Source organism: Capsella rubella, unplaced genomic scaffold (genome assembly GCF_000375325.1).
Source record: "Capsella rubella cultivar Monte Gargano unplaced genomic scaffold, Caprub1_0 scaffold_5, whole genome shotgun sequence".
Classification (NCBI taxonomy): domain Eukaryota; kingdom Viridiplantae; phylum Streptophyta; class Magnoliopsida; order Brassicales; family Brassicaceae; genus Capsella; species Capsella rubella.
Window position 1 is genome coordinate 9,153,538 of NW_006238919.1, and position 23,645 is coordinate 9,177,182.

Below are 23,645 nucleotides of genomic sequence, written 5' to 3' on the forward strand. Positions count from 1 at the left end.
GTGTCCCTCTTTCATATCACTCACAGGCCATATGATCTAATCTTTTCTTTCCTTTTTTTTATATATACAAAAAAAATAAAAAAAATTAACCCATCCATCCATCTTCTTCAATCTAACCAATACAAACACTTGTCTTTCTTTCTTTTTTCACCTATCTAGCTAATACCTACAACACTTGGATGCAAACACATATACTAATAATAAGCATTACGCCTCCAAGATATAAGGAGGAGCCGTCTAATTCGGAGTTAATAGATTAAATGATTAGTTTTGGGGATAATTAGTGAGTATTGAAAAGATAAAGGACCGTTTGTGGAAATAAAAAGAGGTGAGAAAAGTCAATTAGAGGAAAAAAGAAGGGTTAGGTTTAGAAAATCTGATCCAGTAATTGAGATTGGATTGTCTGGTTAGAAGCAGTGGAGCCCTTTTTTTTTTTCCTTCTTCTTCTTCTTCCCTTTCTCTCTTCTTCTCTTTCGCCTTCTTCTGGAAGAGAAGGTCGACGCTACTTTTACTTCTTCTTCTGGATCTGATTCGGATCCATCGATCTCTTCCTTCTCTACATCGATCCTTTTAGATCTCACCTGTAACTGTTCGTATTTCGCCGACCTTTCTTCTCTCATTTACTAAACCCTTCAAATCCCCTTCGAGATTAATAAGATTGCTTTCTGATTGAGATTCCCCTTTGACTGGAAAAGTCTGCTACTGACTTTTCTTTTTTTTTTGTCTTTCTTCCTGTTTCTTACATCAGCTTCTGCTAAATCTCTCAGGTACTCGTTTTCTCCGAGTTTGAAAATAAAAAAGTTTGATCCTTATTGTATTTATTATTCCCTATTGCTTATCTGATCCATTGACCAATTGGGTTTGCTGATTTATTAGTTTAAAAAGTTGGGTTTTGATTTTCCATTTCTACTCTGATTTTTTTTTAGAGATTTTTCAGATTCTATCAAGCTAATAATATACTCTGTTCAGATCCTTACTCGATTATTTAATTTTTATGAATTGCAGATTCTTGAAACCTCTGAATCGTTTTCGAGTTTGTTTTTGTTTCTGTGCATCCCTTTGACGGATGTGGAGGAAAAAAAGGGTTGTCCTGATGAAATGAGGGATGTTATCTACGTTAATGAAACTCTTGAGTGCTTGTCTGTGGCCGTCTTCTTCCTCGGGCAAGTCCTCTGATTCGACTGGAAAACAAGATGGATTGCTTTGGTACAAAGACTCTGGTCAGCACCTCGTTGGTGAATTCTCCATGGCTGTTGTTCAGGCCAACAACTTGCTTGAGGATCAGAGCCAAGTTGAGTCTGGTCCTTTGAGTACTCTTGACTCTGGTCCTTATGGAACTTTTATTGGAATTTATGATGGCCATGGCGGGCCTGAGACCTCACGATTTGTTAATGATCACCTTTTTCAGCATCTTAAGAGTGAGCTACTGATTTGATATATGCATACAAATTTTACAAACCAACCGCTTGGAAACTGAAATCTTTTTTGAATCTGTAGGATTCGCAACAGAGCATGCTTCTATGTCGGTGGATGTTATTAAAAAAGCCTATGAGGCTACTGAAGAAGGTTTTCTAGGTGTTGTGACAAAGCAGTGGCCTACTAAGCCCCAGATTGCAGCGGTTGGGTCTTGCTGCCTGGTTGGTGTTATATGCGGAGGGATGCTCTACATAGCTAATGTTGGGGATTCCCGTGCTGTTCTTGGAAGGGCTATGAAGGCGACAGGTGAGGTTATTGCCCTTCAGCTCTCCGCGGAACACAATGTGAGCATAGAGTCTGTTAGGCAGGAGATGCACTCCTTGCACCCGGATGACTCGCATATTGTCATGTTAAAGCACAATGTCTGGCGTGTTAAGGGACTTATTCAGGTATGTTTCTCAATCTGAATGATATCTGATTAGATTTTAGGGTTGAAGGATTCTGTTTTTATTCAGGTACATGAGTATATCATAGTGAATCATTCCTTGAATTAATATGTTGTTGTCTGTGTTTTACTAAGGCAACCCGGAGAAAAAACTGAATTAAATGACCTTGAACTTCTTGCTGGTTTCTTGAAGCCAAGATGCTAGAATTATAATCGAAAAGGAACATGTTTTCCTTACTTTATGATGTCAACCAAGAAATCTGTCAACGGTTTTTTCTATAGGTAGATAAGGTCTCTGCATTGAATTAGACTGTAAACCCAAAAGGCTAGATTTGTAGTAACTTTGACTTTGACATTGCCAAAACCAAACCCACCAACCCAAGAAAGTCAGAGCTTTGGTTGAAGTTGAAATTGGTGGTATCTAAAACCAAGTTTGTGTATGTCCCTATATTTAGATATAGATATTTGAATCGACTAACTGAACAGTTGAATTTGTATTTTGTCCCTATCACTGCACGTGGACACTAGACACTAGGTGCAAACGCCTAGATTTGTTTTTTTCATTTGCCATGTCAAGATAAACCCTGGAGATTGAAGTTAAAATAGATAAGATATCTTTGTTCATTTGCTATGTCAAGAAAAATTCTGGAGATTGAAGTTGAAATAGATAAGATATGTTTGTTCCTTTGTAGATATCTAGATCCATAGGCGACGTGTATCTTAAAAAGGCGGAATTCAACAAGGAACCATTGTACACAAAGTACAGACTCCGGGAGCCATTCAAACGACCGATCTTGAGTGGGGAACCGACAATAACAGAGCATGAGATTCAACCACAAGATAAATTTCTGATATTCGCTTCTGATGGACTATGGGAACAGCTGAGCAACCAAGAAGCTGTTGACATCGTTCAGAACCACCCACGAAACGTGCGGGAGACCCATTTCTTTTTCTTTCTTTTTTTTCCGTTTCGGTAAACCTGATTTCAAAACCAAAGATTGACTCTTGTTGTGGAAATGTATGCAGGGGATAGCACGGAGACTGGTGAAAATGGCACTGCAAGAGGCGGCAAAGAAACGAGAGATGAGATACTCTGATCTGAAGAAGATAGAGAGAGGAGTGAGGAGGCATTTCCACGATGACATAACTGTGGTCGTCATTTTCCTTGATACGAATCAGGTGAGCTCTGTCAAAGGACCCCCTCTGTCTATCCGAGGCGGCGGTATGACCTTCCCCAAGAAAGTCTAAGATACTCCACTTTTAGGTTCCATCTTTTGTAGTTATATATATATAAAAAAAAAAAAGGTCACTCGTTGGTATAAGAAGAATGTATAATTTTAACGTGAAAGCCACACACTACTGACGTTTGGAACTCATTCCAGTAATTATTAATTTTTATTTATTCTGCGAAAACTTTGTGTAACGATGTAATTGTTGTTGATGATGAATGAATATGAATGTAGGCCTTCTTCTGTCATGTATTTTGTATTTGCATTCACTATCCAGAGGTGCTTGATAGTGATTTATATATATTCTAAATACGTGAATGAAGCCAAGATTCAGCTAATATTGAAACATCACATGACTACAGATCATCCATCAGAATACATATATGTCCCCGCATCAGGTCCATTTTTACTTCCTACAACTTGCACCTACATTGATATATTTATCAGGTGGTAACTTCTGCTCCTGTCGAAACAAATCACAACATTATATGCATTGATTCACTACCATAAGACGCCATACATATTGCACGTTTTTGTCAGTTCACTAAAAAAAGAAGTTGTCAACAAACTTAATTGTTTACTTGTCAAACAAACTTATTGCTTAATTGTTTTTCTGTGTCATCAAGTGTAATTTGAACAGAGCTTATGCTGTTCTACTAGTTATGATGTCAAGTTGAAGCTTTATATCTAAGGAGCTTAACAACAAACTAGTGATCAGTTTACTTCTGCAGACATTTACATTTCTTTTTGGTTTTGTCAAAATGGAGAAATCTAACGACGACGCTGTAGATCATATTCTGCAGCCATGTAGACAGAGAGAGCATGAAGGTACGTGAGTACTACTATGAACTTCTTCTATACATAGCCTAGTGTTATTTTAATGCAAAAACGCTGATATGAAGATAGGCTACTCAATGGTAACGAATCATAAAGTGAGAACTATTCGAAAACAGTAATCTGGAAAGAAATAATGAAGCGTGTTGATAACTAGAAGAGATATGATTTGATTTTGCAAGTCGAGAAAATATATAATTGGCTAGAGAGAGAGAGAGAGAGAGAGAGAGAGAGAGAGAGAGAGAGAGAGAGAGAGAGATAATGTGTGTTTCTGCATAAAATTTATGGCAAAGGTGGACCGGATGGGGTTAATGTAGTAGTAGCATGAGGAGAGAAGTAAATAATAGCCATCCCACCAGTACTAGTAACCAGACAAAAAAAGCAAAGAAAAGGGTGTTGTTCGTTTTAAACAAGCTCTGCTGTTACAATGTGACATTAAAAACTTCGAATCTTGAGAATCATCAATGGAGAGAGAGAGAGAGAGAGAGTGAAAGGTCATATTAGGGTTCATAAGTTGCTTGAGGATTGTAAAAAGCAGAGAAAAGAGAGGGGCCTTTTAACAACAACAAGAAAAAAAAGGCAGTAAGAGACTATTAAATGTTGCAGGCAGGCCAGCCCAGTGTCCCCTCTCTTCTGCGAGATTCCCTCAAAATTTATTACAAAAGCATCTTCATCGATGTTCTTTTTCCCCCTTTTTTTTTTTTTTTTTTTTTTTTTGGTTAAGTTTGGTGTATGAACCTCCTCAAGAAGGAAAGACAGAGGAGGAGACAAAGGAGTATTGGTTCAAATTGCATAGCCAGTTTAGTTTTGAACGATGGATACATCAAGTAATGTATGAAGAGAGAGAGAGAGAGAGAGAAGAGGGGGGTGTGGGAGAGTAAAGAGGGGTGAGCCAGCTTTTGTGCTTTGGTAGTAGATGAGGTTTTAATGCTCCATACCTTCCATTTCCTTCTCTCATACCCTAATTTAATTCCTCTCTTCCCTTTATAACTCCCCCCCCACAGACATTCTCACTTCTCCTCCTCACAGTTCACATCACTCTCTTCTCTTTCTTTGTTTTTTTTTTTCATTATTTTTACATGGCTTCCTTTTTTGATGATCAGCACTTAGTTAAGCACGAGAGAGTCCCTTTGATATTGGCCTGGTTCACTCAGATCTTCCTGCTGACCACTATACTCGTACATATACCAAAAAAAAAAAAACATTCTCTAGATTATCTGATTGAGCCGCGCCAATATCCCAGTGCTCTCTCGTACGTCTCCATTTTGGACTCTGTGATCATGTAGCTCGACCAATATACGATTTGCTTATATGTGTTGAAAGGGATACCGTTTGGTTGTTTTTTCTTTATTTGCCAAAGCGATGTAAACTCTTTTAAAAGGTAACTGATCTTTACCTATAATTTTCAGATTCATAAACAAATCAGACAAACCTGTGCGTCTCCGAGGAAGCCTTTCCCTTTCTTCTTTTCCAAGGTACCTACTCAAATAGCTTATGGAATATGTATATCCTGTGTCTACTACTTATTAGTACAAAATTTTGAGACAGAACGTGTCAGCAAAACTGATTTTGTTTATTAGTACAAATGCAGGGTGTTAGAGAGTTATCTAGTAAAATATACAACATAGTCGCAAAAACCGGTGCATTAATTAGAAAGGACAATGATGTATAAATGTCACAATCAGAAAGAGTTTTTTTTTAAAACGAAAAAAAAAAAAAACAGGGGAAAAAGCAGAGAAGAATCAATGGGAGAGAAGCTGACGAGCACGAACCCTAACCTGCAAGCGAGCAAGAGCATGCATACAATGTAAAGCTATCCGAGCTTGTCTCCTCACAAGCACTCCTCTCGCCACCGCTTGTAACTTCACCAGACTCTTCAACGCTTTAAACGCTCTTCTTGCCTGCATTAATGCTCAACATTTCTTTTATATATAGCTTACCAAATTTACAGAGATGGATGGAGATTAAACAAAAAAAAAGTGATTTGTGTTAATTCATTTACCAGGTGGCCTCTGAAAACAGCTTGGATTTTAACAGCGGCGAGATCTTCACGAGTTGTTTCTGGAGCTGATGATGATGAACGGATGATAGTGATTCTGCTGTGAGATCGCCTGAGTAGTTTCCTACGTACAACGCCAAACAATCGTTTGGAATTGGCCATGTTTTTATTGGGACGGATTCGATATGAAATGGCTTTCTTCTTTGCTTTGGTTTAAAAGAGTAAGACCTCAAAAGGAAACGTAAAATGTAGTGAAAGACGGTGGCTTAAAGGGATGGTCATGATGTGCTCTCCTCATCCTTTAACTAACTAACGAACGTGCTCGCATGCTCTCATGCTCTCTTTCCCACTTGCTTCTGTGGTTCTTAATTTGTTTTTCTAATAAGAGTCAAGACACAAGAAGAGTCTTTGGTCTTTTCTACATATACATCATTGATAACTTTATGCAACAAATGGATCTCACATTATCTAAGAAATTTCATTTTGTCGATTTTATATAAAAAAGAAAAAAACATGGTCATAGGCCCAAACTCATCAAGTACTACAACTCTACCGACAATACAATCATACTCTTTGCTTTGTCAATGTTCTTTGATCATTTATATAATTCAGTTTAGACTCTTGAGAATGTAATCAGTAATCACACATCACATGACACATACGATGGTACTACTACTTCATTTACACGTCTCTTACAGCGTTTCCTCAATTATAGTAAACCCTTAAAGCCCATTTTAGAACCCACTATTAATTGGGCCTAATTTTGAAAAAGGCCCAACATAAGTCTGTTACTGTCACTCCCTTTCCCTAGTTCTGTCATCTCCTCCTCCTCCATCCATAGCGTTGTTGGCTGTACTAAACAGTAATTAAATTACTAATTAGGCAAATAATGTGTAATTAAATCGAACCTACTCTCTCTTTCTCTCTCTCATCTTTTATCTCTCTTCGTTTCTCCGTAAACTATCTTCTTCGAGATTGCATTTTTGAAGATCTTCTTTTTGGCTTCTTCTTAGCTGCGATTCATTTTCACTGTCGTCTCTTCTCTCCAATTCCAAATGTTTGCTTGAGAGATAGAGAGAGAGAGAGAGAGATAAAGGAGAGGGAGAGTCAACCATGGGCGTTTGTTGCCCTTTCCTTCAACCCTGGGATCGAGCTCGGGACCAATTCCTCCCCAGCCTTCCTTGTCTCTCCGATCCAGGTTACCAATTCTTCTCCTTTAACCCTAATTTCTTTCTCACGATCCATTTTTCTGAATTCAGTAACTAATTTTGCTTATCTCTCTCTTCGTCTACCACCAGTTCGAAGATCGTCTTTGCTTCTGAAATTCGCACTAGTGGTGCTCCATCTCGTATTTATCGGCTTTCTCTTCCTTTTCGATGCTGAGTTTATCGAGAAAACTAAGCGATATCCATGGTAGCTGCTTCAATCACTGCAACATTCTTATTGAGAGCTTAATGTGTAATTATAGTTTTCTCATCTTTTACCCTGTGGTTCTTCCTCTGCTCTAACAGGTACATGGCTTCTTATCTCTTGCTGTTTTCGGCCACTCTTCTCCAGTATTTTGTAACTTCTGGCTCTTCACCTGGGTATACCAACCTATCCTATGCCTAAATGTGTTTCATTTTGATTCTGCAACTGAAAATTTGACTTCCTTTTTTCTTGTTTGTTTTGTTGTCTTTTAGGTATCTCGTTGATGCAATGAGGGAGGTTTGTGAGACTAGTGCAATGTACAGGAACCCACCTCCCACCTCAATGTAAGAATTGTTATTTTGTTGTTGTGGTCACAAACTCTTATGGAATTTGATGGAACAAGTCTGATAGACACTGGGATTGGTCGTAGATAGATGATTTCTACCATTTGGTTAGTGTGAGTCTTTTGGCTATAGGAATAATAAAGTAAGGGTCTTTTGACCATTTGGTTAGTGTAAGCTTTTGGCTATAGGAAAGTTAGGTGATTTCTACAACGAACCTCCAAGATAGTTAGGGTTTCTTGATTTTTGATTCTGATTCTCAAAGATAAGAAATACAGTTTCGTTTCTTGATTCTTACCAAAGTGATGGAAGTGAGTTCGACTTTACTGTGTCTCACTGTTGTGTTTATGCTTTTATTATTATTTAAGCGAAGACAACATGCTTCCAGAAAAAGTGAGAGCGTAGTAGTTACTGTGGAAGGAGGATCAGCCTCAAGTACCAGAAGGACTCCAACGTCTTGGGGGAAGTTAGTTGTGGACTTGTACCCTCCAGGAACATCCATAAGGTACATAAACTTCAGCCAAGGATTCGTACTGTGTGAATCCTGAAGAATCAGCTTATAACTTATAACGATAAGTAGAGAGGAGTGTACTGAATTGTTTCGTCCATAACTTGCAGAAATTTGACATGCGGCTATTGTCATGTGGAGCAGGTAACATCTGAATCTTGTATGATTCAACTGGCCACTGATGTTGTTTTTTCAGCGTATTTGTTCAAGTTTCCCGTCCCTAAATCTTTCTCTCGAAACACATAATGATTTGCAGCCTCCACGAACCAAACATTGTCATGATTGTGATCGATGTGTTCTACAGTTTGATCATCACTGTGTATGGTTAGGAACATGTATAGGCCAGAAAAACCATTGTAAATTCTGGTAAGCCTGCAAAATCTGGATCAGTACTGCTACATTTTCCAATAACTCGCTCAGTTATAAATCAGAATTTCTGTTTTTGGACCCCATAAACGTGTTTCTGTGATACAAGGTGGTACATCTGTGAAGAGACAACTCTATGCATCTGGACGCTCATCATGTACGTTGACTACCTGAGTAATGTAGCAAAACCTTGGTATGATACTTTCTCATCTCCCTTCCGCGTTTTTCCCAATTTCTTCTCAGGCCCTTTGGTAACTCTGACTCATTAAAACATGACTTTTAAATGTAAATGTGAACAGGTGGAAGAATGCTATAATCATAGTGCTGCTTGTCATATTGTCGATCTCCTTGATTTTTGTGTTGCTTCTATTGATTTTTCACAGGTGGGTGTACACATTTTGTGTTATTTTTCACAATCTCATATATTTCTGATTTTTGTTGTCTAACTGCTTTCATTTTCTATTCCAAACTGATTTCTTGCAGCTACCTAATTCTGACGAATCAAAGCACCTATGAACTTGTGAGACGGAGACGCATTCCATACATGAGGTATTTAACCGGTTTTCTATCACCTAGTAATAATATCAGGTTGTTTAACGACAATAAAATTAGAAATTTGGTTCTTCTAGTTACTTTACGGATCGGTTTGTTTGCGTGATACTAAAGCTGTTGGGTTTGCAGGAATATTCCGGAACGAGTGCATCCTTTTAGCAAAGGAATTCGGAGGAACCTATACAACGTCTGTTGCGGAAACCATGTTCTAGACTCGCTTCCCACTGCGTTTGAGCTCGAGGATAGATCAAGACCCTACACTTGCATCGATATGTTGAAATGTCGCTGCTGTTAAGTTTTCTTTTATAGTTTTATACAATTACCTCCATTGTTTCAGTGTCCAAAATCTATAAAGGTAACATATTTCCTCTAAAATTTGGATGATGTTGTATACATACATGGAATCCAATTAATGAGTTAACTATATATGCAAAGAGAGTATATTCAATAGAGAAACTCTAGCTTGGATCATACGCCTGTACAATCTTTCAAGCGACTCCTCTAAATCTTCAACCGCAAAATCTACTTTATCCAAGTTGGTGATCATAGACTTGATCCGATCCTTCTTTATCTCTTCTGCCAAGCTGAATCTTCGCAGTTCTTCGTCCATCATCTGGAATTCGTTTCTGTGTCCAGTTCGAACTTGACCACTTGTACTAGTAACGTTCTTGAGCACCAGTTTGGTAACCAATGCCCATTTGGAAGGCCTGGGCTTTGGCACAGCTGTAGATAGCGACAACAAGACTGTCCTAAAGGACTGACATGTTTGAGAACAAACTTCTTGGAGCAGTGTGATCAAGGGATGATCAGAGGACTCGGTGGAGGAAAGGCCGGTTTGTTTAAGCAACAAGAGTAGCTTAGCAATGTCCTTATGAACCGATTTCTTAGAGCAGATAAAGGCTTTGACGTGGCAGCGTATGGTAGAATCTCCGGAGTGTCTCCTCCGCCTGAAAGCAGAACGGAGGTCTCGGAGGCAATCCTTGATACGGCAAGTGATGTCTCTAAGCTTGGAGCACAAATCAAGGTGTAAAAGGGAGAGATCAAGAAGGTGGGTGAAGAAAGAGTGATGGGGGAGTAGTAGTGAAGAAGGTGAGTCGTTGAAGAGAAGAGAGACCGAATCGTAGAGATGTGAGAGAAGTGAAAGACTATTGTTATCATCAGAAGGAAGCTTATTGAGGAGTAGCTGAATCTGGTTGAGACCATGTGGATGTAGCCTAGCTGGTAAGCTACAAGACCGGACATGGTAGGAAGCAGCCATTGATGATGATGGTTTTTTTTTTTTTTTTTTTTGAGATGGAGAGCTTTAGCAAGAAAGAAGTTGAATATGAATATATATAGAGGGAGCTAACTAGTTAGAGATGTAGAAAGGTGAAATGCAAATAGGATTAAGGGTTTAGTGAAAGTAAAAGCCACGTGAAGGGGATAATGTTCTTTGTTCCATCAAAGCCCCCACTTCTTGTTTTTTCCTTTCTTATGCCTTCTCTCACTTAATCATGATCTCGACAGATGCCATTAGAGTTCGCTCAGTACGTACCTAATTTGCTAATTTCATGTCTTTTGAGATCTTTCTTGAAGCCAAAAAACATAATAAAAAGAATGTGATATGTGCGTACCCACTTAGATCTTTAATTAGGTACTAATCGAGAAGAATCAAAACTAAGATATCTCTTGTCAAATACCTCCTCAACTTTGGGGGCATGCATTGGTATAAACACCGTCACGCATGGATATGAATCTTTTGTTTCTAATTACATAATTAGTGAACCAATCTTCTCTGATCATATTTTAAGAAGATATAAACACATCAATCATCTAAATCTAAAAAGACACCAAATAATTTTACAATGAAAATGATTGATGAGAAAAGATGGTAGTTGGATAATACTAAACATGGGACCGTGTGCACGAGTGTCTTGTTGAAATACTTCCAGAGAAGAACGATATCATCAATAGTACTAATCAATCACAATCGCACCGCTTTCTCTTTTTTCTTTTCTTTTCTTTCTTTTTTAACTAATTTGAATTCATGAACTTGACTTGTCTCTATCACAAGTACAGCCTGCAAACTCCATCTCTATCATCTCTAATTAGATTTACATGCATATTCCAAATATCTACTACTACTACTCGCAAAAATATCTAGCTAGTTAGCACTATCTCCCCTAACTATTAGGCTTTACATCATAATATCTCTCGTGTCTTGGATATGCAACTTTTCCTTTTTACCTTTTGATTTTTCTTGGTTATGCAACTTTTACAAGAAGATATTTTCATTTGGAGATATTTTGTTCGATCCTATATTCCTATGCATGTATGAATACAACACACCAGTCAAGTTGTTTTGATTCTACGTGTACAACTAATAATTAACACTCCATGCATACTATCCAACTAACTTATTTTCTTGTTTATAACCAATATATTAAACTTGTAGTCTTCTAAGTTGAAACTAAGGTCTCAGTAGCATCATCGATGGACGTTTTAAAAAACCGACAACCCCTAAGTTTAGGTATTGCGAGTTAGACAAGGAAAAAAGTTGGGCCGGCCATGTGAAGTCACGTTACTCTCGGATACTCGGATGGACCCTCCTCTCCTCCAGCCTCCCTCATCTACATAGATTAATAGGAAACTGTTTCACATTACACTTTGTTTCGATCATCATTATTGTTTGTTTTGGTTTTTGTCATTTTGTGTAATTATTGTGCCACCCAATTGCCATAATTAGTAGAGCCAATGCCTCCATCACCCTCACCTCTCTCTATTACGACCCTTCTCTCTACTGTCTCTTCCTTTGGATATAATATCATGATATTATTATATAGAGAATTTTAAAGAGGTATGATGAAGCCAAATGCTTTTGTTTCATGCTCCCATGTTTTTTTCTTTCTATATGTGTTTTGGGTGATACAAAACAATAACCAAACTTTTGATATATGCCCATTCTTTTCTTAGTAAGAAAAGTGATTAAACCCCATGCATTCCAACTATATTATAGTTGTGTATATCTACATTTTATACTAATTAAATGACGTTTAAGAAACTCTTGTTTAAACATTTTGTGGTTTTGTGGTTTTGATACTGATTTTCTATTCTTTTTTCCTATAAATTCAATTTCTTGATTAGAGAATTAACTTTGATAAAAAAAAGAGATTAAAGAAATAACAACAATTATATAATGTGTTAATGAAGATAAATTACGTATAAATCTTAAAACGACCTATGTAATGAAACAATATAAAATTTGTATTGAAATGTGTTAGTTGTGTAAATTTATTACTAGTGTTTTATATCTTATACATGCATCCTATTAATATGAAAACAATAATGCCAACCAGGTTGCCAAAAAATGATATTTTACTTATGATTTTGTAATAAAACCTTTAATTTTTTAATAAGATTTCTTTTTGTCTTATGATTACTTAAGAAGAGTATAAAATATGGAATGGGGTCGGCCTCGTAGCTGCCTTGAACTGTTGCCTGTATCGCTGTGTGGGGACAAGAGGAATCAAAGATCCACTCCTCTCTCTCTCTTTTTCTTTATTTAATTCAATATTAAAGGGATAATTAAATCACTAATCCATCCGAAATTAAAGATCTTGATCATGCTTATGACGACTTTAGCATTTGTGGTGTCAAAGCTCAATTATTAAACAAATAATGTGCACGAGGGGAGGAGACTTCTAAACCAATGCTGGACTGACATGTAAGAGTACGGACACAAATCTAAGAAAGTTCTTATTATTATTTGTTCCTTCTTCCTTAACTTTGTTTTGTTGAGATAAATTTCTTGCATTGAGCACTGAGAAGTGTTTTGATTTATGTAGCTGATTTTACAATTACAATGGATTCCATTAGTTTCTTCACTATAAGAATCTGTGTGTATATTACTATTTTGTGTTTTGTGTACAATTAGAGACTAGCTAAATAACTAAACTAGGAGTGTGATGTAAGAATGTTTAGCAAATAAACTCTATATTGGACAAGTGACTTGAAAAGTGAATCAAGCGCAGCTTCAAGTCCTTCTGTTCTCTCCTCTAATCTCTCTAACATCTTCTTCACTTCCTTTGAGTTATCCCCATCCGAACGTAGAACCACATCCACGTGGTGCAACTCGCTTGTTTCTGACGATGATGATCGGTGATGACCACCACCGATCAGTTTGGAGACGAATTTGAGAGAACATGTCTTTGTCTTCATGGCGGATGTAGTCGACAGAAACATGAAAAGAGAGCGGAAGATGGAGACAGCGAGCTCGGTGGTCTCAGAGCCTTCCAGCTTCTTGAGGCCAAGAAGAAGCTTGCTAGTCTCTTTCTTGGTCTTTTTCCTGAAGGTGAAGTACTCTTTGATCTGGACTTCCATGGATTTGTCTTTTCTCCTGAGTGCGGATTGAAGGTTAAGGAGATGCTCTCGGAGGGTTAGGATTAGGTTTCTCACCGCATCGCAAGAGTCTAGTAACGTGGCTGACACGTCAAGAGAACGTTCAGCTTGAGCTGTTGGAAGAGAGTGATTGAGTTGGTGAAGGGAATGGTAAAGCTCAGAGAGGTTGAGCAATGAGAGTTGAAGAGATTGAGAATCAGATGAGTTTTGGAAGAGATGAATTTGAGTGAGAGCAGCTTGAAACTTAGCAGAAGGATGGTGAATTCTTGATGGAAGACTTATAGATCTAATAGGCATCTGGAGTTTGGTTTCAGGGAATGCCATGTTGTTTCTTGATTCTGCTGACTTCAGAATGAAAGAAGAGAAGTTGGGTATATATATGAATGCGAGAGAAGGCATGTGCGTTAAACATGGGATATTATATTTGTTAAATACTATAAAACAGTGATTGCTTAGTCAAGAACCACGATGCACATGGAGGTGGTGAAGGAAGCTTTCAATGCTGCTCTGTTTTATGCTCTGTTTTGAACGTGAAAACAATGCTAGAGGACCATAGATAGAGCCATAACTAGATGTTGCCTTTGTGATTCCCATTTGGATAGCCGGAGAGAGTGGGCTTGTCAGAGGGAAGAGACATGGAAACATTTGTCTCAGAGACCATTTTCAGATTTCAACTCCTCCTTGTTTCATCCAATTGTCAAAAAAAAATTCTCTTATATTCACCCACCATTGGTTCCCGAGACGGTCGTGAAGGGTAAAAAGATGTCACAACTCACTATTACCAAAGATGTTGTTACGCAAAATGAAAAAAAAAAAAAAAAAAAAAAAACTGTTTACATTTTCAATGCAATAATTTAAAACGAAATTCCCATATTATTCTTAGAAACTGTTTTTTTATTACGTAAAATACGTGTTAATTCGAAAACTACTTATTGTATTATTAGACATTTTTTTAATGTTGTGTTTAATTTGTGTGGAAACAAAAGAAATCTAGAATGACTCTTGATTAATTTTAAAATTGAAAATATTCGATTAAGAATAATCATAATCAGGATTATACAACTGTACATACTATAATTTAATGTTGATTAGAGAATTTAGGAGGGCGGTTCAATGTTTTGTGCCCTCATAAATGATGTTTTATAATAAAGGTTTTTAAAACAATTTTTGATTGCCTAAGCTGTCACTGGATTCGTGATCAATTGGAAACATTGTAGAGTGACAGAGACAAGATTATGAATTAAGATAATGGTCTGTCTCCATTACAAGAGCTATATGGGTTATACGATAAATTTGTTTATTTAGGAACAAAAAAAAGGTATATCACTGTGGATCGTATGTATAATGCAAAATCACGGGACGATGTAATGTACGGGGAATCTTAAAAGTAGTACGTCTCAGACAAGAGATCTGCATGGAATTTGATACATTGAACCTCTCTTCTCAAAGTGTTAATAGTTAATACCATACATCGTCCTTCTCTGGCAAATCCGCTCTTTGCGTAAAACTCAATATTGAAACGTATCCAACAAAGTATAGGACCACTTTTGGGAATATAGTTAAACAACATACTGACAATCTAAAATACTTTGGTCGGGTCACAAAATAGAGAGACCTCCTCTAACGTATTCTTCTAGTTTACATGGTGAAATTACCTAGTAGTTGTCGAGAGCAGCAGCGAAGTAGATATTCTTGATCGATTTCAATGAGAAATGAGGTGACTCGGGTGAGTATATAGTAACATACCTGCTCAGACACTAGTATACATGATTAAGCAATGATTTGTATTGGTCATATGGGCCTAAAAGACTGAAACAATCAAGAAGAAGAAGAAGACGTCGTAACATCATCAAAATTAAGTTATTAGAATATATATATATATATATATATCTAATCAGGTTTTATACAAAACAACTAGACATTAACGTTGATTATTAAACTTAATTAGGAGGGAGGGGTGTTCAATGTTTTGTCCCCTCATTCACCAAAGACGTCTTATTAATAATTATAAGTTTGTTTTTAATAATTCGATTGAGTGCTTCAAGGCTGCCATTGGAGCCATAGATCATGATCAACTTGGAAGCATTGTTGAGGGAGAGAGACAATATTATAAATCAATATCATGGCTTGTCTCCGTTTTTTTATAAAGTGTTATGGCTGAATATATATATATATATATATATATAATTTTTATTAACAAAAGGGAATTATGTACGGGGAAATTTTATAATCGTACGTTTCAGACACAAGATCTTCATGTAATTTGATACATTGAACCTCTCTTCCCATTCTCAACGTCAATCTCCTTATTCAAGGAAAAAAAACTTACAGATTAAAAACCAGGCTTTGATAATGTAGGCCCAAATACTACTCTTTGTTATAACACTCAAGCGAAACGAGTCTATATATTATTATTGGGCCTAACGAAATATAAATAAAGCCCATGAGATAAGAATAAGACAATTGAATGGTGTTTATAAAGTTACGTAACGTTAATGAAACACGATTTATCTACTTTTAGTAGTGTTCTTGAACCAGTCCAAGATTTCAAGTGTTCACAGTTCTATTCTATAACAAACAAAAAAACAAAACCCAATCTTTCTACAATGCCTGTTGTGTTCTTCTCCACTCGTTTTCTCTTCTTCTCCATCGTCGTCCCTTTACTCATCTCCATCGTTCTCTACCGACTCGACTCTTTCGACCCGGTTCATTTTCCCGCTGACTCACTCATCCCCTCTGCTGCTACTTCAACCCCGCCGCTAATCAACGACAGATTCCTCACCGGAGCTGAGTTTATCGGCGTTGGTCTTCTGAATAACCCTGAAGATATCGCTTACCATAAGGAATCTAATCTCATATATACTGGTTGCGTAGATGGATGGGTGAAACGAGTCAGTGTCCAAGACTCGGCTAATGACTCAGTCGTCGAGGATTGGGTTAATACCGGAGGTAGACCACTCGGTATTGCTTTCGGACTCCACGGCGAAGTCATTGTCGCAGACGCAATCAAGGTTTTTTCTTTGTGTTCGTTAATAACTTAAAATCGAATTTTGAAAAAAATCTAAACTCATGTTAGTTTGTTCGCGTGTGTGTGTGTGTTTAGGGACTGTTGAACATAAGTGATGACGGGAAGAAGACAGAACTGTTGACGGATGAAGCGGAAGGTGTGAAATTTAAACTGACGGATGCAGTCGTCGTTGCAGATAACGGCGTTTTGTATTTCACAGATGCTTCTTACAAATACAATATCCATCAGTTTATCTTTGATTTCTTGGAAGGCAAACCACACGGCCGTCTCATCAGCTTTGACCCGACAACACGTGTCACACGTGTCCTAGTCAGAGACCTCTACTTTGCTAATGGCGTATCTTTGTCTCCTGACCAAACCCATCTCGTCTTCTGCGAATCCGTCATGTATATATGTGTTCGAATTCTTAAAAGTTTCAGACTCAAATTACATTGGCAATGAACTGAATTATATATATATATATATATATATACTCTTTATTTTTTATTTGTAGGAGAAGATGCAGCAAGTATTATATAAGGGAGGACCGTGTGGAGGTGTTCATTCAAGGCTTACCAGGTTATCCAGATAACATTCGTTACGACGGAGATGGACATTACTGGATCGCATTGATTTCGGTATTTTTACAAATTTTTTATGAAATATTTTATTTAAAGTTTATGATGAACAGCTTTTAATTTGTTGATTGGATCATATTGTTTTGATCAAAATGTATTATTGTGGAAACAGGAAGTAACAAGGCCGTGGAAGCTGGCGATGAAATACCCTTTATTGAGGAAACTCATAGCCATGGCGGCTAAGTATGGCGTGGAGTTACTGTCTATAAAAAATGCAAGTGTTTTGCAGGTGGATTTGGATGGGAATCCCATCGCATCGTACCAGGATCACCCATTCTCTCACATAACAACCGGAGTCAAGATTGGGAACCATCTATATTTTGGGAATCTTTTGCAGTCCTACATTATTAGACTCGATCTCTTGAAATATCCTGCACAAAATAAGATATGAGTACATTCTGATTACACGAATAAGGAAACTTTGGAGTATATATATATATTCTCACATGTCACAAAATGTAAAAACTCATTGTCGTCCCTGAGAATGCATGATGCAAATCATAAATGTATACAAACCAATGAACCATACATGCCACAAGGTGTAATTAATATGATACACTGAACCTTCAAGAGAAAAAAAATGTACACATCCAACACCGGGCCTGATGATAAAGGCCCAAATATTATTCAAATGTTTAAAAGCGCAATGGGAACGATTCCTTACAATAATGGGCCTTTCTATGGAATATGGTGTAAGGCAAAAAGCCCACGAGATTCAATCATCGAACGGTTTACGTACCGTAACCGTACTTACGACTACGGAACATTGAAAGTCAAAGATGTTTGATATTTCACACTCCTAAAAGTGAACTCAAATATTGTCCATACTAATGGCTAAATGAAACCAGCGAAACCCATTTAGACATTGGGCTTCAAGTAGCTAATGTGGCCCAAAATCTATTATCCGCCGATTCTCTTTTATTCTCCTCTCATCCTTCGCCCCAAAATCTATTATTCGTCGTTTCAACCCATATCATCCCTGTTCGGCAGTCACAGAGCTAAACCCTTAAAAATTTTATTTTAGCCTCTAGCTATCGCTGTTGTTCGACCGTCAATATCTGCAATGCCCCTGGTAAAGAAACCCCCCTCTTCTGTTCCTCCTTTCGATAAGACGATACCATGGAAGACCAAAGTGGAGATAACGAGGATGTGGAAGGAAGGAGTGCCGAAAAGACTAGGAGACTCTATCGAGATGGTTTTACTCGAATCATCGGTGTGGTTTGATCTGAATATTATATATACGCTTTATCGAATTTTGTTATTACTGTAACATGCATCTAACATGGCTCAAAGGTTTGTTTGATTACTGCAATAGAGTAAAATCATCTGGCGTTTTGATATCTGATTATGATTCAATGATCATGCTCTTTTCATTTGATTTGTAGTTCCCTAGTCATTTTTTTTTTTAGTTTCTCGGTTATGACGTTTTGCTTATATGGAACTCTAGGGGACAAGAATTCGCACAACAATTGATGAACCTTTCTCTAAATGGAGTTCGGATATTAGTGAGGGAAAGATCAGTGATGAAGCCGTTGATATTGATATCCGTAAAGATGTGGTGACAATTGACTGCCCTGATCCTATCAGGGCAATAGTGAAGGAAGTTTATGGAGACTCTTTTGCTACAGAGTCCTCCGATGAGCATAATTTATTTTGCAACAAGGTCATTTTGTGTCGTACTGATGAAGATGTCGATCAGATTAATGACTACATGCTCTCACTATTACCAGGTGAATATATCTCAGTTTTTTTTAAAAAAAAATATTTACGTTTCTCCTTGCAGCCACCCTTTTCTGCACATACTAACTACGGCTTTGTTTACTATCATCCCGGTAGGTAAAGAGAAATTATGTTTCAGTGATGACTGTGCTGTTACCTTCGATGTCCATTGTCCAGACCCACGTGATCACTTGTTATTACCTCGAACAATGTTTGGGTACTGCAAGGTCCCTGGAGTGCCTGACCAGACTCTGAGACTTAAGGTTAATGCTCCCGTCGTGTTACTTGCGGACGTTGATCCTAGCATTGGGTTATGTAAGGGGGCAAGACTTCGAATTACCACGTTCGGTGATTCTATGCTTATGGCTAGATTTGCAACACCTAATACTTATGCCGGGCATTTTGTGATCCCTAAGACACATATGTTCCCTGAGAAAAGTTTTCCTGCCGCAATGCGCCGTACCCAGTATCCTTTCAAACTCGCATTCGCCATGACCATAGATGATAGTCGGGGCCTAACCTTTTCCAAGGTTGGCCTATATCCAAAGGTATCTCGCCATATCCAAAGTGAAGGCCAGAACTGGTCTTAATGTTCGTATCACAGATATAGGTGAGACTCCCCAGGAAGATGCGGATAATCTTGTCTTCAAGAAGTTGTTTCGGGACGTTTAGTGAACCATGTCTTGTTTCATGCTATATAAATGTTTCCCTCTTTATGGTTTGCCTTCCTTTGTTCTTCGTTTTATCTTCTTTCTTTTTCTTTTCTTCCCCTTGTGCTTCTGCAGCATAACTAAAGACTTTTGTTTTATGTGATGTATAGCATAACAACATAAACACTAACACAAATATTCATATGTTTGTCTTTTCTTCTCGATATGATAAAACACCGGGCCTGATGATAAAGGCCCAAATATTACTCAAATGTTTAAAAGCGCAATGGGAACGAGTCCATACAATATTGGGCCTTTTTGTGGAATATGGTGTAAGGCAAAAAGCCCACGAGATTCAATCATCGAACTAGTTACGTACCGTAACCGTACTTACCGACTACGGAACACAAGTCAAAGATGTTTGATATTTCTTCTTCGTGTCAACATCGATTGTGAAAATTTGGTGTGTTCTGTTTCTGTTATATCACTCCAAGATTTGGTGTCTTCTTCACCATTTTTGTTTTCGTCCACAAAATCTGATCCAATGCCAGCTGTATTGTTCTCCTCTCGGTTTCTCTTCTTCTTCACGACCCTCCCCATTCTCGTATCTATCGCTCTTTACCGACTCGACACCTTTGACCCCGCTCATCATACCGCTGACTCACTCGTCTACTCTAATGCTTCAATCCCGCCGCTTATAAATGACAAATTTCTCAGCGGCGCTGAGTTTATCGTTGTTGGTCTCCTCAGTAGCCCCGAAGATATCGCCTACCATAAAGACTCTGGTCTCATCTATACCGGTTGTGTAGATGGATGGGTGAAACGAGTCAAAGTCACTGAGTCGGTTAACGAATCAGTGGTTGAGGATTGGGTTAACACCGGAGGTAGACCGCTCGGAATCGCTTTCGGAATCCACGGCGAAGTCATCGTTGCAGACGCTAACAAGGTTTGTGCGTTATTTTTTTTTTAAATCGTATTGTGAAAACTCTCATTCATAGGCTAGATTTGTACACTACTACTATTTAGGGGCTGTTGAATATAAGCGGTGACGGGAAAAAGACGGAGTTATTAACGGATGAAGCCGAAGGCGTTAGATTTAAGTTGACCGATGCAGTCGCCGTTTCAGATAACGGCGTTCTGTATTTCACAGATGCTTCTTATAAGTATAGTCTCCATCAATTTAGTTTTGATATCTTGGAAGGTAAACCACATGGTCGTCTCATGAGCTTTGACCCGACCACACGTGTCACACGTGTGCTCCTCAGAGATCTTTACTTCGCTAATGGTGTCTCTATGTCTCCTGATCAAACCCATCTCATCTTCTGTGAAACCCCCATGTCTCTCTCTCTCTTTACCATACATCTCTCTCTATAATGCAGTAATTGAATACTCATGATCTCAAGTTGTTAACAGGAGAAGATGCAGTAAGTATTACATCAATGGAGGGCGTGTGGAGGTGTTCATTCATGGCTTACCAGGTTATCCAGATAACATTCGGTATGATGGAGATGGACATTACTGGATTGCAATGCCTTCGGTAACTATTCAAATTCAAATCCTCTGTTTATTGAGATTGGTTTAAGTCTTAGTCAAATTTGGACTGTGTGTATATTTCTGATATGTTTCTGGTGTAGGGAAATTGTATATAACCATTGTACACAGTAGACCAGATCATTAGACCAGATAACATAAACCAACTCAGAAAGCTTTTGTATCATCATCTTTGGCTCACTGTGTTTGTGAAAGCAGGGAGTAACAACGTTGTGGAAGCTCTCTATGAAATACCCGTTCTTGAGGAAAATCACAGCCATAGCGGCTAAGTACGGATACGAACCTATGTTTATGGAGGATGCAGGCGTTTTGCAGGTGGATTTGGATGGGAATCCCATAGCGTACTACCATGATCAGAAACTCTCTCACATAACCACGGGTGTCAAGATTGGGAACTATCTCTACTGTGGAAGTCTCTTGCAATCACACATCATCCGACTCGATCTCCTGAAATATCCTGCACAGAACAAGAAGATTTGAATACCACAAAGGAATTTTTACATTTTTAGCAGTATTTCGATTCACTAGATGTAAACTCATCGTCCCTGAAAATGAGTGATGATGTTTATGACACTAGCCTAGCCTATACAAGTTACAAACCATACAATCTTAGGCATTTCAATAAAATAAATATAGTTTAAAGCCCACGAGGTTTCCACTATCGAATGGTTTACCTAACACAACTAACAAGGAAGATTATTATGAGTCAGTCAACGATAATCTGCGATCTCATCATCAAATCAGATCAAACAACGTGTTTAATTGTTTTATTTTAACTTCATCAATCACACTACAAATTTTGGAGTCTTCAGCAGTGCATTATTGTTTCCCCACAAACCCCAACCTGACTCCAATGCCTGTCCTATTCTCCTCTCGCTTTCTCTTAATCTCCACCATCGTCCCCTTTCTTATTTCCATCGCTCTATACCAACTCGACACATTCGACCCAGCTCCGGCTCCTTCAGATGCATTCACCTCCTCTACTTCTTCAATCCCCTCGCTTCTCAACGAAAAGTTTCGCACCGGAGCTGAGTTCATCGGCCTTGGTGTTCTCCATAAACCCGAAGATATCGCTTACCATAAAGACTCTGGTCTAATCTACACTGGCTGCGTTGATGGATGGGTGAAACGAGTCAAGGTCGCCCACTCAGTAAACGACTCAGTCATAGAGAACTGGGTCAACACTGGTGGTAGACCGCTCGGCATCGATTTCGGGATCCACGGCGAAGTCATTGTAGCAGACGCCTACAAGGTTCGAATCGTGATTTTTATTTAAAAATCGGATTTTTGAAAAAATATCTCAAATCTTAAAGGTTTGACTTTGATTTGTGTGTGTGTGTCTGTAGGGACTGTTGAACATAAGCGGCGACGGGAAGAAGACGGAACTGTTAACGGTGGAAGCTGAAGGTTTGAGATTTAACCTGACGGATGCAGTCGTCGTTGCAGATGACGGCGTTTTGTATTTCACAGATGCTTCTTCCAAATACAATCTCCATGAATTAAATCTCGAGATGTTAGAAAGGAGACCATACGGACGGCTCCTGAGCTTTGATCCCACCACACGTGTCACACGTGTTCTTCTCAAAGACCTTTACTTTGCTAATGGCGTAACCATCTCTCCTGATCAAACTCATATCATCTTCTGTGAAACTCCCTTGTATGTGTGTGCATTTCATCAGTTTAACATTTCATTTAAGTTTCCTAACTCAGAAATCAGTACTTGGCAATATGATCAGTTGATTTTATTGGTTTATATAGGAAAAAATGTAGCAAGTATAACATCAAGGAGGAGCGTGTGGAGGTATTCGTTCAAGACTTACCAGGTTATCCAGATAACATCCGTTACGATGGAGAAGGACATTACTGGATTGCACTGCCTTCGGTAAACTATTACACATTTTCTCTTATATATAACTTAATGATTGTGAGCTGTTGTATCATATTGTTGTTTTTGGCTCACTTGTGTTGTAGGGAGTAACAACGTTGTGGAATATCTCGCTGAAGTACCCTTTCATGAGGAAACTCGCAGCAATGGTGGCTAAGTACGGTGTGGACCTTATGTTTATGGTGGATGCAGGCGTTATGCAGGTTGATCTGGATGGTAATCCAATCGCATACTACCATGATCAGACACTCTCACACATTTCCACTTGTGACAAGATTGGGAAATATCTCTATTGTGGAAGTCTCTTGCAATCACACATTCTCCGACTCGATATCCTGAAATATCCTGCACAGAAGAAGAAGCTTTGATATTTGAAACATCATGTTCATGTTTTTTTTTTACAAATAAGGAAGTTTTTCCATGTTCTGAGAATTAATGATGATGATGTAGAATAGTAGCATCTCTCTCCCACTGGTCTTTTTTGTATCTCTAGATTTTGTATGACATTGATTCCAAAGCATATTTATAGTGTGATGTGACTTGCGTTGATTTTTCTGGTCTTTAAAAGTCTTCCTCAAGAGTAGATGATGAAATAGTATGATAATGAAGATGCGACCAAATAAGTAACACTCACTCTCTGGAATAGCATTAAAGATGCGACCAAATAAGTAACACTCTCTGGAATAGCATTAAAAGCGCATAAATGGTAGGAAGGAGG

At 38.2% G+C, this 23,645-nt stretch overlaps 9 protein-coding genes across 10 annotated transcripts; 6 read left to right on the top strand and 3 right to left on the bottom strand.

Moving 5' to 3' along the window:
• Nucleotides 1–400: 400 nt before the first annotated feature.
• LOC17886391 (probable protein phosphatase 2C 46) lies at nt 401–3,342 on the top strand. The gene is made up of 5 exons (XM_006291238.2): nt 401–767; nt 1,006–1,418; nt 1,498–1,865; nt 2,554–2,790; nt 2,888–3,342. The coding sequence occupies exons 2-5, from the start codon at nt 1,106–1,108 to the stop codon at nt 3,107–3,109; spliced, it is 1,140 nt and encodes a 379-aa protein (XP_006291300.1). The 5' UTR covers nt 401–767; nt 1,006–1,105; the 3' UTR covers nt 3,110–3,342.
• A 2,207-nt stretch (nt 3,343–5,549) lies between these two features.
• On the bottom strand, nt 5,550–6,372 carry LOC17885882 (protein IQ-DOMAIN 31). The gene is made up of 2 exons (XM_006292032.2): nt 5,927–6,372; nt 5,550–5,825 (listed from the first exon to the last, which is right to left on the bottom strand). Exons 1-2 carry the CDS (start codon nt 6,083–6,085, stop codon nt 5,667–5,669), a joined length of 318 nt encoding a protein of 105 aa, XP_006292094.1. The 5' UTR covers nt 6,086–6,372; the 3' UTR covers nt 5,550–5,666.
• A 444-nt stretch (nt 6,373–6,816) lies between these two features.
• LOC17885652 (protein S-acyltransferase 10) lies at nt 6,817–9,526 on the top strand. 2 transcript variants are annotated; one of them, XM_023783447.1, is made up of 11 exons: nt 6,817–7,121; nt 7,222–7,336; nt 7,435–7,509; nt 7,606–7,677; nt 8,063–8,179; nt 8,293–8,326; nt 8,439–8,548; nt 8,658–8,741; nt 8,848–8,931; nt 9,032–9,097; nt 9,230–9,526. In XM_023783447.1, the coding sequence occupies exons 1-11, from the start codon at nt 7,037–7,039 to the stop codon at nt 9,393–9,395; spliced, it is 1,008 nt and encodes a 335-aa protein (XP_023639215.1). In that variant the 5' UTR covers nt 6,817–7,036; the 3' UTR covers nt 9,396–9,526. The 2 variants fall into 2 exon arrangements, with proteins under 2 accessions (XP_023639215.1, XP_006291443.1); XM_006291381.2 differs by having other exon boundaries at nt 6,819–7,121; nt 8,048–8,179.
• On the bottom strand, nt 9,390–10,383 carry LOC17886227. The gene has a single exon (XM_006290352.2). It carries the CDS (start codon nt 10,356–10,358, stop codon nt 9,522–9,524), a length of 837 nt encoding a protein of 278 aa, XP_006290414.1. The 5' UTR covers nt 10,359–10,383; the 3' UTR covers nt 9,390–9,521.
• Nucleotides 10,384–13,027: 2,644 nt separating this feature from the next.
• Nucleotides 13,028–13,889, bottom strand: LOC17884981. Its single transcript, XM_006292601.2, is given in 3 exon segments — nt 13,028–13,825; nt 13,828–13,869; nt 13,872–13,889. Coding segments are annotated over 3 exon segments (852 nt in total). The 3' UTR covers nt 13,028–13,033.
• A 2,122-nt stretch (nt 13,890–16,011) lies between these two features.
• Nucleotides 16,012–17,569, top strand: LOC17887416 (protein STRICTOSIDINE SYNTHASE-LIKE 4). The gene is made up of 4 exons (XM_006291164.2): nt 16,012–16,488; nt 16,581–16,891; nt 16,999–17,122; nt 17,235–17,569. The coding sequence occupies exons 1-4, from the start codon at nt 16,084–16,086 to the stop codon at nt 17,511–17,513; spliced, it is 1,119 nt and encodes a 372-aa protein (XP_006291226.2). The 5' UTR covers nt 16,012–16,083; the 3' UTR covers nt 17,514–17,569.
• A 510-nt stretch (nt 17,570–18,079) lies between these two features.
• On the top strand, nt 18,080–19,715 carry LOC17886524. The gene is made up of 3 exons (XM_023782799.1): nt 18,080–18,335; nt 18,570–18,852; nt 18,959–19,715. The coding sequence occupies exons 1-3, from the start codon at nt 18,186–18,188 to the stop codon at nt 19,429–19,431; spliced, it is 906 nt and encodes a 301-aa protein (XP_023638567.1). The 5' UTR covers nt 18,080–18,185; the 3' UTR covers nt 19,432–19,715.
• A 193-nt stretch (nt 19,716–19,908) lies between these two features.
• On the top strand, nt 19,909–21,703 carry LOC17886259 (protein STRICTOSIDINE SYNTHASE-LIKE 6). Its single transcript, XM_006293176.2, has 4 exons — nt 19,909–20,437; nt 20,518–20,828; nt 20,905–21,028; nt 21,241–21,703. The coding sequence occupies exons 1-4, from the start codon at nt 20,036–20,038 to the stop codon at nt 21,520–21,522; spliced, it is 1,119 nt and encodes a 372-aa protein (XP_006293238.1). The 5' UTR covers nt 19,909–20,035; the 3' UTR covers nt 21,523–21,703.
• Nucleotides 21,704–21,843: 140 nt separating this feature from the next.
• LOC17887521 (protein STRICTOSIDINE SYNTHASE-LIKE 7) lies at nt 21,844–23,476 on the top strand. The gene is made up of 4 exons (XM_006292364.2): nt 21,844–22,294; nt 22,389–22,699; nt 22,801–22,924; nt 23,014–23,476. The coding sequence occupies exons 1-4, from the start codon at nt 21,896–21,898 to the stop codon at nt 23,293–23,295; spliced, it is 1,116 nt and encodes a 371-aa protein (XP_006292426.1). The 5' UTR covers nt 21,844–21,895; the 3' UTR covers nt 23,296–23,476.
• Nucleotides 23,477–23,645: the final 169 nt, after the last annotated feature.

Coding starts and splice junctions, on each gene's coding strand:
- LOC17886391 (XM_006291238.2), top strand. CDS start 1,106: ATGTTATCTACGTTAATGAAACTCTTGAGTGCTTGTCTGTGGCCGTCT. Junction 1,419..1,497: donor CCTTTTTCAGCATCTTAAGA/GTGAGCTACTGA, acceptor TTGAATCTGTAG/GATTCGCAACAGAGCATGCT. Junction 2,791..2,887: donor TTCAGAACCACCCACGAAAC/GTGCGGGAGACC, acceptor AAATGTATGCAG/GGGATAGCACGGAGACTGGT.
- LOC17885882 (XM_006292032.2), bottom strand. CDS start 6,085: ATGGCCAATTCCAAACGATTGTTTGGCGTTGTACGTAGGAAACTACTC. Junction 5,826..5,926: donor CTGTTTTCAGAGGCCACCTG/GTAAATGAATTA, acceptor GCATTAATGCAG/GCAAGAAGAGCGTTTAAAGC.
- LOC17885652 (XM_006291381.2), top strand. CDS start 7,037: ATGGGCGTTTGTTGCCCTTTCCTTCAACCCTGGGATCGAGCTCGGGAC. Junction 8,327..8,438: donor GCTATTGTCATGTGGAGCAG/GTAACATCTGAA, acceptor AATGATTTGCAG/CCTCCACGAACCAAACATTG. Junction 8,742..8,847: donor AGTAATGTAGCAAAACCTTG/GTATGATACTTT, acceptor AAATGTGAACAG/GTGGAAGAATGCTATAATCA.
- LOC17886227 (XM_006290352.2), bottom strand. CDS start 10,358: ATGGCTGCTTCCTACCATGTCCGGTCTTGTAGCTTACCAGCTAGGCTA.
- LOC17887416 (XM_006291164.2), top strand. CDS start 16,084: ATGCCTGTTGTGTTCTTCTCCACTCGTTTTCTCTTCTTCTCCATCGTC. Junction 16,892..16,998: donor GTCTTCTGCGAATCCGTCAT/GTATATATGTGT, acceptor TTTTATTTGTAG/GAGAAGATGCAGCAAGTATT. Junction 17,123..17,234: donor ACTGGATCGCATTGATTTCG/GTATTTTTACAA, acceptor TTGTGGAAACAG/GAAGTAACAAGGCCGTGGAA.
- LOC17886524 (XM_023782799.1), top strand. CDS start 18,186: ATGCCCCTGGTAAAGAAACCCCCCTCTTCTGTTCCTCCTTTCGATAAG. Junction 18,336..18,569: donor TGGTTTTACTCGAATCATCG/GTGTGGTTTGAT, acceptor ATGGAACTCTAG/GGGACAAGAATTCGCACAAC. Junction 18,853..18,958: donor CATGCTCTCACTATTACCAG/GTGAATATATCT, acceptor TCATCCCGGTAG/GTAAAGAGAAATTATGTTTC.
- LOC17886259 (XM_006293176.2), top strand. CDS start 20,036: ATGCCAGCTGTATTGTTCTCCTCTCGGTTTCTCTTCTTCTTCACGACC. Junction 20,438..20,517: donor TCGTTGCAGACGCTAACAAG/GTTTGTGCGTTA, acceptor ACTACTATTTAG/GGGCTGTTGAATATAAGCGG. Junction 21,029..21,240: donor ACTGGATTGCAATGCCTTCG/GTAACTATTCAA, acceptor TTGTGAAAGCAG/GGAGTAACAACGTTGTGGAA.
- LOC17887521 (XM_006292364.2), top strand. CDS start 21,896: ATGCCTGTCCTATTCTCCTCTCGCTTTCTCTTAATCTCCACCATCGTC. Junction 22,700..22,800: donor ATCTTCTGTGAAACTCCCTT/GTATGTGTGTGC, acceptor TGGTTTATATAG/GAAAAAATGTAGCAAGTATA. Junction 22,925..23,013: donor ACTGGATTGCACTGCCTTCG/GTAAACTATTAC, acceptor CTTGTGTTGTAG/GGAGTAACAACGTTGTGGAA.